The 12,789-nt window shown below is 61.6% G+C and overlaps 3 protein-coding genes across 7 annotated transcripts; 1 reads left to right on the forward strand and 2 right to left on the reverse strand.

Moving 5' to 3' along the window:
• Positions 1–183: 183 nt before the first annotated feature.
• On the reverse strand, positions 184–12,593 carry CTSA (cathepsin A). Of its 4 annotated transcripts, none has more exons than XM_039386237.1 (15): positions 12,584–12,593; positions 4,052–4,221; positions 3,869–3,980; positions 3,697–3,747; positions 3,329–3,415; positions 3,075–3,230; positions 2,633–2,724; positions 2,251–2,335; positions 2,026–2,117; positions 1,743–1,821; positions 1,504–1,652; positions 1,355–1,430; positions 1,156–1,245; positions 928–1,029; positions 184–785 (listed from the first exon to the last, which is right to left on the reverse strand). In XM_039386237.1, the coding sequence occupies exons 2-15, from the start codon at positions 4,219–4,221 to the stop codon at positions 702–704; spliced, it is 1,425 nt and encodes a 474-aa protein (XP_039242171.1). In that variant the 5' UTR covers positions 12,584–12,593; the 3' UTR covers positions 184–701. The 4 variants fall into 4 exon arrangements, with proteins under 4 accessions (XP_039242171.1, XP_039242172.1, XP_027601692.2 ...); XM_039386238.1 differs by lacking the exon at positions 12,584–12,593 and adding an exon at positions 4,483–4,504; XM_027745891.2 differs by lacking the exon at positions 12,584–12,593 and adding an exon at positions 4,414–4,478.
• Positions 4,430–7,540, forward strand: NEURL2 (neuralized E3 ubiquitin protein ligase 2). Of its 2 annotated transcripts, none has more exons than XM_039386240.1 (2): positions 4,430–5,899; positions 7,196–7,540. In XM_039386240.1, exons 1-2 carry the CDS (start codon positions 5,220–5,222, stop codon positions 7,305–7,307), a joined length of 792 nt encoding a protein of 263 aa, XP_039242174.1. In that variant the 5' UTR covers positions 4,430–5,219; the 3' UTR covers positions 7,308–7,540. The 2 variants fall into 2 exon arrangements, with proteins under 2 accessions (XP_039242174.1, XP_027601693.1); XM_027745892.2 differs by having other exon boundaries at positions 4,430–5,895.
• On the reverse strand, positions 10,513–11,776 carry LOC114001072 (zinc finger SWIM domain-containing protein 1-like). The gene is given in 3 exon segments (XM_027745939.2): positions 10,513–11,099; positions 11,102–11,290; positions 11,293–11,776. Coding segments are annotated over 3 exon segments (933 nt in total). The 5' UTR covers positions 11,765–11,776; the 3' UTR covers positions 10,513–10,827.
• Positions 12,594–12,789: the final 196 nt, after the last annotated feature.

Genomic DNA, 12,789 nt, shown 5'->3' on the forward strand with positions numbered 1-12,789 from the left:
CGGAGCTCAGAGTAGTGCCAGAGGGCTCAGAGTAACTGTACTGCTGCTGCTCAGGCAGTTCACTTGTTTCAAGCTGCAGGGACCCTTGTAGAGGGGGTCAAGCCCAGAGCTCCCTGGCACAGGGTGTTGGCACTCACCGGTACTCCTCAGCAGAGGAAAGCTAAGCAGGGGCTGGCACAGGGGTGTGAGGAGGAGCAGAACCACCTCGGTCAGAGAGTTTATTGCAACTTCCTGAAGCACTGTGTGCCCTGGCAGTGGGATTGTTGTGGTTGTGGTGGTTGAGCCTCCTTCCGTGGGAGCAGGGTGGAAGGAGCAGGGCCCAGCCATCCACCACTGCTGCTCCTCAGAGCCTGCCCAGGCCGTGTGTGCAGGGCCAAGGGGATGTGCCAGGACTGCTCCCTGCCTGGGAGGGTAGCAGCTGCTGCTGCAGACAGGGGGGAGGCAAGACAGGAAGCCACAAGCGAGGAGGCAGCTGCAGCAGGCACATGACTCCTCTCCCATCAAGGACAGAGCCCTCAGGATTCAATTCCATGCCCCCCACCCACAGCAGGCAGCCCTGTCCAGCTGGGAGGAAGGCTGCAGGTGTGACAGGTCTGTGGTGTAGCCGAGCAGCAGCGAGGACTGGGCTGTGCGAGGTGCCGGCAGTGAGGGCAGTGGGGTGGTGAGGGCAGCCGGCACACCGGGTGCTGCCCCCGCAGCTCCTAGTAAGGCTGGTTCTTAATGAAGCGGCAGAACATGGTGAAGGCAGCGAGCGGCCGGTCCGTGGGCACCATGTGGCCAGCTCCCTGCAGGAAAGGGGCAGCAGCAGTCAGCATGGCTGTGGTGCTGCCACAGTCTAGCCAGCACCACCCCATGCTGACCGCAGCCTTGGTGTCCAGCACACCCACCCGCAGCCCCATCCCTGGCCCCCAAAGCCCTCAGTCTTACCTTGACAGTGAGGAAGGCGATGTTGGCGAATTCCTTCACAAAGCCCCCGATCTGGTTCTCACCATTTTCAGTGTAGAGCCAGGGCCGTCGAGCCACCTGCACCTGGGAGTGATGGCAGCGCCCTCAATGCCTGGGGCCAGCCCTGCCCACGCTCCCACCGCAACCAGCCCCAGAACACAGCCTGGAGCCAGGGACTGGCCTGGTCTGGGCCGTGCCCTGCCCATTTACCTTCTGGCACAGGGAGTCCACAAACCACTCATCCCCGAGGAAGTTGCAGGCCATGTCGACGTCCCCGTTGTACACCAGGATCCGGTATTTCTGCGGAGCAGACAGGGGGTGAGCCCTTGGCCAGGACACCAACCCCAGCCAGGCAGGAGGCTGGGCTGGCAGAGCCACTCCCAGGGTCCGTGGGCTCCCCTGCACGCACCGTGGTCCCGAGCAGCTTCAGGTACTGCTCGTTCATCTGCATGAACAGGCGCTTGTAGTTGCGGTTCACCTCGAAGCTGCGGAGGAAGTGTTGGCATCATGCAGCTGCTCCTGCTCGTGGTAGTCCCTGCCTGCCCACAGCTCTCTCACCTGCACACCTGCCACTCCGGGGCCTCAGGGGAGATATGCAGAGCCTTCCGCACCTCCGGGGAGTTCAGATACATGCTGGGGGCTGTGGAGTTGGTGCAGGGCGGGTCCATACGGACCTTCCTCCGGGCTACTGGCATCCGGAACAGGTTCTGGGAGAGTCAGGAGAGTCATTGTCACAGCAGCACCACTGGCCAGGCACAGGCTGCTCTCAGCCCAGCAGCACGGGCACCTCGGCTCACCTGCCGCCAGGAGAATCTCAGAGGCATCCGGATGAAGGAGTTGCCCAGGTCGTGTGTGATGAGATAATCACCCTCATACCTGCAGCCAGGATGAGCACGAGGACAGGCTGAAAGCCCTGGGGAAACAAGGGCTCAGGGCCCTCCCTGGGCAAGTCCTTGGCAGCAGCCAGACACCATCCACCTGTCCCAGAAGGACCCCCTCCCCAGCCCACCATGTCCTTCTGCCAGTGGGATCAAAGTGAGCCGGTGCCTGGAGACCCTTTTTCCCTGAGGCCACTCTTACCTCAGACTCCCGGGGACACCTCCGTCACACGGGGCATAGAGGTTATAGATGTTGAGGCCAGACTCCTCTACAATCTGAATCATCTCGCCCATCTGCAAGGAGCCACGAGAAGGGTTTGGGACTCAGCAAGACCCTCTTGGGACCGTGGACCCACCCAGAGCCAGGTGGGTGCTGCTCACAGACACTGACGCTGGGCACGTGTACAGGGGCTCCACATCCCCTCACCTTGAGCGTGCAGTTCAGGTTGGAGTTGTCGTGGAAGTTGCACTTCCCCTCGGAGCAGCAGAAGGCCTGAAGGTCCTTCCACAGCCTGTGGGCAGAGACCAGGGCTTGGACCACACTGCCCAGGCAGCAACACCAACGTGACGGCTGCGCTGCAGCTCCCTGTCCAGCACCCATGTGGCACCTAGCTTGGCCTGGTGCCCTCTGTGCCCCACAAATACACACCTGGGAGCTGCCTGGGACACAGGGCAACCTCCACAGCCTGACTGCTGGCCCAGGGCAGGCTGGGAGCCACCCTTGTCCCAACAACACCAACCCACCAGCCCAAGCCCTGTGAGCTCAATGTGCTCACACAGGGCACACTGAGCACTCCCCCTGCTCTTACTCGGTCCCCAGCAGCCCGTGGTAATAGGCAAAGTAAACCAGGGAGTTGTCATTGATCTCATAAGATGAGAGGCCGTTTCCCACAGCGATTCCCTGCAAGGCAAGAAGAAAACAACCCTGTTGTGTTCCAGCTCCCCGCGGGGTGGCTGCAGCACAGCGGCCCCAGGCAGGAAGCAGATGTGGCACTGTTTACTCCGCAGAGGGAACAGGGAGGGTCAGGGGTGCCTGAGGACACTTCCCCAGCAGCAGGGATGGACACGTCCACCAGTAGCCTCTGCCAGCACCCCAGGAGGAGATGAAAGGCCGCAGGGCTAGGCCTGCCCTCTGTCCTGGAGGGGACCCTATACACTGAATGCACAGCCAGTCCCCACCCTGGTGCTGCTCAAGGGCCCCGGCGAGGCCGTGCTGAGCCCTCTGCTCCCCAGCAGAGCCCAGCCACCCACCTTCAAATTGAGACTGGGGTCCTGCATCACCCACTCTGCCAGCGTGGGGATGTAGACCCCCCCATAGCTCTCCCCTGTGAGGAAGAGATCATTCTTGGAGTACTCAGGGAACAGGCGGAGGAAATCCTTCAGTGCCAGGTAGTTGTTGTGAGCAACCTGCAGGGAGGAGGAGGAGGCAGGGTCAGGTGGTGAGGCTGGACCCTACGCAAAGGGCAGATGGGGGGCAGGGCCTTCCCAGCACGCCAGTCACTCGCCTCTGTGTCATTTGTGCCGTACTTCTTGTCATCGGAGTATGAGAAGCCGACGCCAGCGGGAGACTCCAGATAGAGGATGTTGGCAATCTGCGAGGACAGCAGAGGAGCCGGCGATCAGGGGACACCCTCCTATGGCTCAGCAAAGCCGAAGGCCGCTGGCCTCACCCATGGCAGCACCCATGGGTGCCCAGCCCGCCCCAGGGCTGTGCTGAGGTGGCCACATTCCTGTGCTGCTCAGCAGACTGGAGAAAAGGGTGTGTTGGGCGAGGGGGTAGCAGGAGGTTTGGCTCCACGGAGAGGGCAGGAGGAACTGGCTCAGGGCCATCTCATACGGCAGCCACGGAGGGCGGCAGCGCCTGCGCCCGTACCTTGTTCCAGGCGTACTCGTTGTACTTCAGCGTGACCCCATCGGGCTGGATCTGGGGAAGCAGAAGGCAGTGACCCATGGGCTAAGCCAGGCTGGGGACAGCAGGATGGCTCGTGCCATGCATCCAGTCATTCCCTGTGCTCCCGAGCCACAGGACAGCAGTGACTACTAACCAGGAAGGGGCCATGCTCCTTGAGGAAGCCTTCCATGGAGCTGCAGCCGGGACCCCCGTTGAGCCACAACACCAGGGGGCTGCCCTGGGGGTTGCTCTGGGCCTCCACGAACCTGCGGACGCGCAGCCGTCAGTGCCCAGTGCCGGCCGATCCCCTCCCAGCGCCAGGCACAGCCCCACGTACCAGTAGTGCAGGTGCTTGCCCGGCCCAGCGCAGAGGTAGCCCGAGAAGTGGCGGAAGGAGGGCTGCTTGGGCAGCCCGGCCAGGTACGTCACCTCGTGTTCCGGCGGGGCGGCCCGGCCCAGCCCCAGCAGCAGCAGCAGCACCGACGACAACAGCAGCAGCGGCCCCATCTGCGGCGGGCGGGAGGCGCGGTCAGGGCGCTGCCGGCCACGAACGGCCGCGGCGGCGCCCCGCGAGCGCCCCGGCACGGCTGCCCCGGGCCTGACCCCCATGCGGGGCTGACCCCCGTGCCCGGTCCGCTCCCCTGGCGCCGGTGGCGGCCCCCCCGTGCCGTGTGCCCCGCTCCCCCCGTGCCCGCTGACCGCGGCCGCTCCCGGCGCGGAGGTCGCAGACTCCGCTCCCGCCGGGCACATGACACGCGCCCATATGACCTGCGGCGCTCACGTGAGCGGGGCGGGGCCCGGCGGCGGCCAATCAGTGCTCCGGGGGCGGCCGGACCCGCCCCGCCCCCGCCCGCGCACGTGGGAGCGGCCCCGGACCGGGACCGGGACCGGGGGATGGCGAGGTGGGGGGGAGCGGTGGAGCCCCCGCACCACAACGGGAGCAGCCGGCGGCGGGGTGGACACAACCGGGCACCACCCGTTACAGTCGGGTGTCACCCAGCACCGCTGGGTACCGGGCACTGCTGGGTATGGCCGGTACCGCTGGGTACCACCGGACACAGCTGGGCGCCACCCAGCACTGCTGGGTACAGCTGGGCATCACCAGGCACTGCCAGTCATCGCCGTGTACAGCCAGCACCACCGAGCACTGCTGAGTATAGCTGGTACCGCTGGGCACCACCAGGTACTATTGGGTACAGCCAGCACCACCAGGCACTGCCAGGCATCACTGGGCACAGCCATGTACAACCAGCACCACCAGTCCCTGCCGGCCATCACAGGCACAGCCAGGCACCCCGGCCCAGGTGGCAGCACTGGGCAGGCACTGTGTGAAGTCTCTGTGTGCTGGATTGGGCCCGGTTGCGCCCCAGCAACTGCAGGGTCCCCCCCACTCCTTCCCCTGCAGCACTAGGATCCCCCTGAGCCCTCTGGTTGTCCCTCCCGGACAGGCTGTCACCACCTCACAGCAGCTGTGACAGGGACAGCTAAAAATAGCATTGCTGGTGATGGCTGCCCGGTGCCGGCTCACTGCGCGCTTCCACCACGTCCACGGCACCAATGTCCGCCTGGACGCCTCACGCACACTGGCCACGCGGGTGGAGAGCTTCGCCAACGGGCTCTGCTTCAGCCAGGAGCCACTGGCACCTGGGCAGATCTTCCTGGTGGAGATCGAGGAGAAGGAGCTGGGCTGGTGCGGGCACTTGCGCGTGGGGCTGACGGCCCACGACCCCCAGAGCCTGGAGGTGGTGCCTGAGTACTCACTGCCGGACCTGGTCAACATGGGGGACACCTGGGTGTTCGCCATCACCCGGAGCCACAACCGCGTGGTGGTGGATGGGGAGGAGGCGCGGGAGCGGGGCCCGCCCTGGGAGCCCTTCCTGCTGATCGAGCGGGTGCGGATCCCCCGCGACACCCTGGTGGGGCGCAGCCGGCCCGGCCGCTACAGCCACATCCTGGACGACCTGTACAAGATGAACGTGCTGCCCGCGACCGCCCGGCGCAGCCGCATCGGGGTGCTGTACGCACCGCAGCCCGACGGCACCGCCGACATGCACATCATCATCAACGGCGAGGACATGGGGCCGAGCGCCAGGGGCCTGCCCACCACCCGCCCGCTCTACGCCGTCGTTGATGTCTTCGCCTCCACCAAGAGCGTCCGGGTTATCCCAGTGGATTATGGCTGTAGGTACCTGCCCCCATCCCTGCGGCATGTGCTGCGTTGGCCAGGAGCGGGGGGGGGGCTCTGGTGGGGTCACCCCATAGTCCCCAAGAGTGGGAATGTCAGAGTGTGACTCTGGTCAGAGGGACATGGGGTGCAGGGCACAGGAGAGCCCGTGGCTCCTGTTGAAATCTCTGCCATGGGGGCTGCGCTGGGGCCAAGGGGAGACCCCCCCCCTGCAGCAGCCCTGCTGGCCACCCTTCCTGAGTCAGGCAATGGGGGTGGGTGTTTGGAGCTGCCCCAGGGCTGTGAAGCTTCGCCGAGCCCAGTCTTACCCACACCACGTGGCAGCCGCAGTCAACCAACGTCCTGCCCTGGCACCAAAACACCCACCTACGCCCACCGCCCACCCCAGTATGACACACTGCACCTCCGCATCTGCTGGGTGCCAGGGACATGGCGTTCCCTGGGCAGAAACCCCGTGATGCCAGGCAGAGCCTGGGCATTATCCTGCGTCCCTTGGCTGGATGGGAGGGGCCAGGCTAACGAGGGCTAATTAGCTCTGGAAAAATCAGCAGATGCTGAGGATCAGGTGAGACTGAGCAAGAATGAGAGCAAGCACCAGGGTACCAGCTGCTCCCACCACAGGGAGCCACTGCTTCCCTCTTTGTGCCAAGGACAGCTGCTTCTGTCCCAAGACTGAGATTCTCCATGGTTTAACACCTGAGGAGAGTGTTGACCACAGTAGACGGCACCTATGCTGCGGAGCCACCTGAGGCTCTGGGAGGAGGAATCCCACAGGGTGTTGTGTCACAGGAGCAGGAGCCAGGCAGAGCCTGGGCAAGCACCCCGGCAATGGCTGATGGTGGTCTGTCCCAAAGGCACAGTGGGCACTGTCTCTGCAGGCAGCGCAGCCCTGGCCAGTTGGTACCCACCTGCCAGCCTGGTGCTGGTGCCAGTGGAAGCAGACCAAGGGAGTGGGATGTAAGGGAACTGCAGGGAAGCCGCCAGAGAAAGAAATGCAAACAAGCCACGGTCATGCACAGCTTGGGAGCATAACTGTTTCCCAGCCTTCTTCCTATTAATGGGAAGAGCTTTGCTGCCTGGGGCCCTTAAGCTCCCAGCCCTGGGGGAGCAGCCTGGCACCAGGTCCTGCACAGCTGGCTCAAGCCTGGGGCAGGATGATGCTGCAGAACAAAGTCACCCCACCACTGCCCTTAACTCCAGTGCCTCTGAGGAGGCCCAGGCCAGCTCCTACACCCCTCTGTGCTTAGCCTCACCACTGACTCGCCCAGCTCAGCTGCTCTCTCTGTTCTCTTCCAGTTCCCTCCCTGCAGACGCTGTGCCGGCTGGTCATCCAGAAGCACATCGTGCACCGCCTGGCTATCGAGGGCCTGGACCTGCCCCAACTGCTCAAGAACTTCTGCCAACATGAGTGAGGTGTTGAGGGCATGGCTGGGCTGCCCCCACTGCCAGCAGGCCCCCAGTGATGGCTGCCTGGTAGGATCCATGCCCTTTGTTGCCCCCTTGCCCTGGTATGTGCTGCCAAAGGGCCAACATGAGAACAGGCAGCATGGTGTTGGGATTTTCCACACAGGGACGGTGCTGCAGGGCCAAAGTGTGGGCAGGGAGCTGATGTGGTTCAGAGAGAGCAATAAAGCACTTCCAGACAAGAGTCTGTCAAAGGAGGCTTGGGGCGCTGAGACCTCCCGTACTTCAGCAGCCACTTGTGGGAGCAGTTCCCCCGGCAGCAAGGAAAGGAGCACAGGCCACACACGGCCCTATGGGGCTCGGGACTTGTCGGTAGCTCTGGAATGATGCTGGGATTGCCTTGGTGGATCAGAGTAAGCGCTGGGGTGGGTGGAGCGTGGGAGGGCACTCACGTGGAGGTAAATTACAGCCAGACGCTCATCCTGGCTGGGCAGTTTCACTCTTGGGAAATATGTTTACCCGGAGAGCGATGAGTTATTTCCTGTGTGCTCAGCTAGGAGGGGGACGGGGGCGGACGCCGGAGCACCCAGAGAGCAGCGCTGGCAGCAGCCGTCGCTTGGGCACGTGCCTGTGGCCACAGAGCCAGTGGCCACAGAGCCAGTCACGGTGACCCTGTGCAGGGCCCAGCCATCCCGCCTCCCTGCCTGGGGAGTGGAGCCCAGCACTCCTTGGCTCTGTGCCCTCAGCCAGACTCCTCATCCACTGGCTGGTGGGGATGGCAGCCAGGATCCAGCAGTGCCTGTGCTGGGCTGGAGAGGGAAGGCAGGGTAGGAGTTGTGCAGAGCAACAGGCAAGGTGGGGAAGAGCCCTCCAAAAACCAGAGGGGTACCCAGAGGTGCCGGAGAGACGGCGAGGGGGCTGGCAGAGCCTTCCAGGCCTCTTCCACAGCATGGCCAAGGGGAGAAACAAGCAGCTCTAAGCTTACAGAAAGGTGTTTTAGGAAACACGATGCTATATTTAGTCAGAGACTCGATAATATCAGATCATGTTACAAAACTCTGTCTCAAAGGAAATCCCCAGCCCGCAGTGACGGCCGACTCCATCAACACCAAAGTGTTAATGAAGGGAGCGCTGATCAGGGAAAACATGGATCGTGACCAAACCATGCAACTGGGAGCGAGGTCTCTGACATTCCCTGCCATGTCCCACCAACAAGCTGGAAGCTGCTGGAGCTGCCCTGACTGCAAGAGGGCCAGGGAGCTCACCCACCCCAGAGCAGCAGCCATGGGCCAGGCATTTGCTCTCTGGGCTGTTTTCCCTCCCCCAGCCGTGTAGCCTTTGCTCCCCACCTCCCCCGGCGTTATCTGCCCGGCAGTGACCCCTGCACACGGGGGTGGGTTCCTCTTTCTTGAGGAATTGAGAGCAGCTGCTGAAACCAGATAAACCACTCCCCTTCTCCAAAGTGGGGCTGCAGCGCAGTGGGATTGCCACCCTCAGGAACTGCCACTTCCCACCACCCAGGGCACTGCGGTGGCACACGACCACCAAGCAGCACTGCCTGATGCCTGGCACCCCATCCCCTGGCCAGGGAGGGGCATCTGCAGCTGGCACAGGGACAGACACAGCTCCCAAACAGCACAAGGCTGATTTATTGGCTTTGTTGCACAACACCCCACAGCTGGATGGTGCAAGGACCTGTGGGTGCTGGCCACAGATGAAATAATTTTGTCACATGTTATTATGGGGCCTGATGGGATTCATCTGAGAATCCTCAAAGAACTAGCTGATGTCATTGCAAAGCCTCTCTCGATGATTTTTGAGCAGTCCTGGAAATCTGGAGAGGTCTCAGCTGACTGGAAGCTGGTGAACGTTGTCCCGATTTTTAAGAAGGGCAAGAAGGAGGACCCCAGAAACTACAGGCTTGTCAGCCTCACTTCAGTACCTGGTAAAATCATAGAAAAGATTATTCTGGGAAGTATCAAAAAACACCTGGAGCACAAGGTGTTTTTGACATTGGTCACAGCCAACATGACTTCAGGAGGGGGAAGTCCTGCTTGTTGAACCTGATTCCCTTCAACAACAGGGTAATTCACCTAGTTCACCTAGGAAAGCCAGCAGACGTAGTCTTTTTGGACATCAGCAAAGCTTTTGATACTGTCTCTCACAGGATTCTTCTGGACAAGATGTCCAGCCCACAGCTGGATAACTGTATTATGTGATGGGTGAGCAACTTGTTCACAGGTCAGGTATAAACACTTGTAGTGATTGACATCAGGTTGGTATCTGGTCACTAGTGGGGTTCTGCAGGGCTCCATCCTTGGCCCAGTTCTCTTCAACATCATTAATGCCCTGGACACAGGATTGGAAGGAATACTAAGTAAATTTGCCAATGACAGCAAATTGGGAGGAGCTGTTGACTCCCTCCAGGGCAGAGAAGCCCTGCAGAGAGACCTCGACAAATCAGAGATGGGCAATCACCAACTATATGAAGTTTAACAAGGGCAAGTGCCCGATTCTGCACGTGGGATGGGGCAACCCTGGTTGTGTGTATAGACTGGGAAACAAGAGGCTGGAGAGCAGCGCTCTGGGAAAGGACCTGGGGGTCCTGGTTGATGTCAATTTGAATATGAGTCAACAGTGCCCTGGCACACAGGAGGGCCAACTGTGTCCTGGGGTGCCTAAGGCAAAGCATTGCCAGCTACTCAAAGGAGGTGACCGTCCTGCTCTACTTGTCTTGCTCTAATATTCACTGGTGCAGCCTCACCTCGAATCCTGTCTGCAGTTTTGGGCACCACAATATAAAAAAGACACTAAGCTATTAGAGAGCATCCAAAGGAGGGCCACAAGGATGGTGAAGGGTCTGGAGAGGAAGCCTTATGAGAAGTGGTTGAAGGAACTTGGTTTTTTCAGCCTGGAGAAGTGGGGATTGAGGGGAGACCTCATTGTGGTCTTCAACATTCTCATGAAGGGAAGCAGAGGGGCAAGTACCGACCTCTTCACTCTCATGACCAGTGACAGGACTCAATGAAACAACATGGAGCTGAGTAAAGGGAGGTTTAGGTTGGATTTTAGCAAAAGGCTTTTCACCCAGAGGGTTGTTGAGCATTGGAATAGGCTCCCCAGGGAAGTGGTCACAGAACCAAGCCTGTCTGAGTTCAAGAAGCATTTGGACAATGGTGTCAGGCACATGGTGTGACTCTTGGGGTGTCCTGTGCAGGGCCGGGAGTTGGACTCAATGATCCTGATGGGTCCCTTCCAACTCAGCATATTCTATGATTCTATTATACCAGTACCTCCCACGCCACACCACCCACAGCTGGCTCCCAGCCACAGCTGTTAGCCAGGTCAGTGGCTGTTACCCTTCCCATGGGATCAGGAGCTCCCAATCCAGTTCCTCTGCTGCCCTGTGAAAGAGGTGATGCCCATTCAGCAGATCAAGGACCTAAACTGTCCCTTCCATGCCAAGGAAGTGGCAGCCTGAGGGGAATGAAGGTGAAAGCCAGGACACGGCGGGAGCACCCAGCTCAGACACTGCTCAGTGCTAGAGCTTCACCTCTGATCTCCGCCATAAGGAAGGACATCACCTGGGATTTATACAAAGATTTGTTCCAGAAGCTCTTCAGGACCTCCAAGAGGCCATCAGCACTGTCTTGCCCGGCCTGATGGGCATTGCATCCCCTCTCCCACGGTCTACTGAGCATCTCTGGCTGCGAGGGCCTCCTGTTTGAATCCAGCACAGCCAAGATGTGCCAGCAGGGCAGCTGGAAGGCCTGGCTGAAGTGGCAAGTGCACTGCTCAGGCCTTTCAGGTCCACCCTGTGGGCATCCTCCAGGATCCGTACAGTCAGTGTGTCCTTCCTGGTGCCAATGAGCTGGGTGGACTTCTGAACCACAGCCAGCTCACTTAGGCACAGACTGGCAGCAGGCTCTGTGCAAATGTCACTCAAAGACTGTTTGATGCCTTCTTCAGTCCTTTGGTTAATCTCCTCCCTGCTGGGGTTTCTGTGGCCCCCAGTTTTACTGTAGGAGACAAAGGATATAACAGGGACTGAGGGGTTGTGGGTTCACCCTGGAGGAGAAACTGGGATGTTTCAGGCTGACACTGAAGAGCCTCAAGGAGCTGGGGAACTGCTGGTAGACTCTGGAGAATAATCACAGGACTCCTGACAGCTGCAAGAGAGGCTGACAAGAGCTGCTGCTGAGCTTCTGCCACAGCAGGGGAAGCCTGGCTGGAGCTCTGGGATGTGTCACCCTGGCACACCAGAGGGGCAAGAGGCAAGCTTTGGGGAGCTGCCTGAGCAGCACAGAGATCAGGATGGGGAGCAGGGCACGTCACAGCATCAGGAGGGCTCTTAGAAACACACTCTTCATAGTGCTGGGCCAAGGTGGTGATGCATCTCTCCAGAGAGAACCCACTACTGAAAACCTGGCTTAACCCCGGGATGACAACCTCCAGCTGCATGAAGCAGCCACTGCTCTCCCCTCAGCTGCCCTCCCTGTGCGCAACCCAGATCCCATCACCGAGTGAAGGTGGAGCTGAGGCAGCAAGTCCGGCGTGACGAGGTCCCTCAGGAAGGCGAACAGCTCCCTCGATGCCCGCACCTACGGCTTTCCTGGTGGCCGTCAAGGCCAAGTGCTCGGTGTGGTGCTCCAAGCCCAGCTGCTGCAGCCGCTTGCAGAGGTGGAACAGGGTGGGGGCTGCGCCATCACCAGCGCGACTTGGGCCGGCAGTGCGGGTCCCGCCGGGGCCGCCGCTACCGGCAGGGACATTGCAGCGCGCTCCGGTCCGTGTCCCACTCCGCCAGTCACCGCGCGGAGCGTCATCACCGCGGTAGGACCCGACCCCGCCCGCCGCGGCGGGACAGGAGCGCTCGGGCGCCGCCCGGAGCGGCCGCCGCGCATCGCAGCGGGAGCGCACCGCTCCTCGGTGTGTCCGGCCCTCCGGCACCGGTTCCTGCCCGGCTGCCTCCCCCGGTGGCCGAGCCCAGGTTGCCGCCAGCGCGGAGCTGCGCTCCTTCAGCTGCTCCCCGTTGCTGTGCAGCAGCAGGCTGGTCAGCTCGAGGCTGAGCGATGGACTCTCTCCTCCCTGCTCTCGGGCCCGCTGCCCGCCGAGCCCCCAGCACGCCCCAGGGAGCTGCCTCCAGGGGGATGAGGGGTGCCGGTACCGCCGCTGCCAGCGCCTGCACAGCACAGCTCCCTCCACGCGCCCCCCATGCTCCGGCAGCACGGCCAGGATGCGCCGGCAGGGCAGTTGGTAGCGGCGGTGGCAGTCCTGGCTCACCCAGTGCACATCCTCCAGCTTGTAGGCGCGGAAGCGCTCCCTGAAGTCTCGGAAGCAGCGGAACCGGGCGCCCAATTCCGCAGCGGGACCCCCTCGGTCCCCCCGCGTTCCCGGGATCGGCCCCGCCCCGACCATCCGCCGCCGTTAAACCCTGGGGCACCGCCCACGCCCTGATCGTGGCCATTCAGCGCCGTTCTCTCCGGATT

This window comes from Pipra filicauda, unplaced genomic scaffold, assembly GCF_003945595.2.
Source record: "Pipra filicauda isolate LSUMZ 115617 unplaced genomic scaffold, ASM394559v2 scaffold474_size475410_pilon, whole genome shotgun sequence".
Classification (NCBI taxonomy): Eukaryota; Metazoa; Chordata; class Aves; order Passeriformes; family Pipridae; genus Pipra; species Pipra filicauda.

Coding starts and splice junctions, on each gene's coding strand:
- CTSA (XM_039386236.1), bottom strand. CDS start 4,323: ATGGGGGTCAGGCCCGGGGCAGCCGTGCCGGGGCGCTCGCGGGGCGCC. Junction 3,231..3,328: donor ACGGCACAAATGACACAGAG/GCGAGTGACTGG, acceptor TCCTCCCTGCAG/GTTGCTCACAACAACTACCT. Junction 2,336..2,632: donor CACGGGCTGCTGGGGACCGA/GTAAGAGCAGGG, acceptor CTCTGCCCACAG/GCTGTGGAAGGACCTTCAGG.
- NEURL2 (XM_039386240.1), top strand. CDS start 5,220: ATGGCTGCCCGGTGCCGGCTCACTGCGCGCTTCCACCACGTCCACGGC. Junction 5,900..7,195: donor CCAGTGGATTATGGCTGTAG/GTACCTGCCCCC, acceptor GTTCTCTTCCAG/TTCCCTCCCTGCAGACGCTG.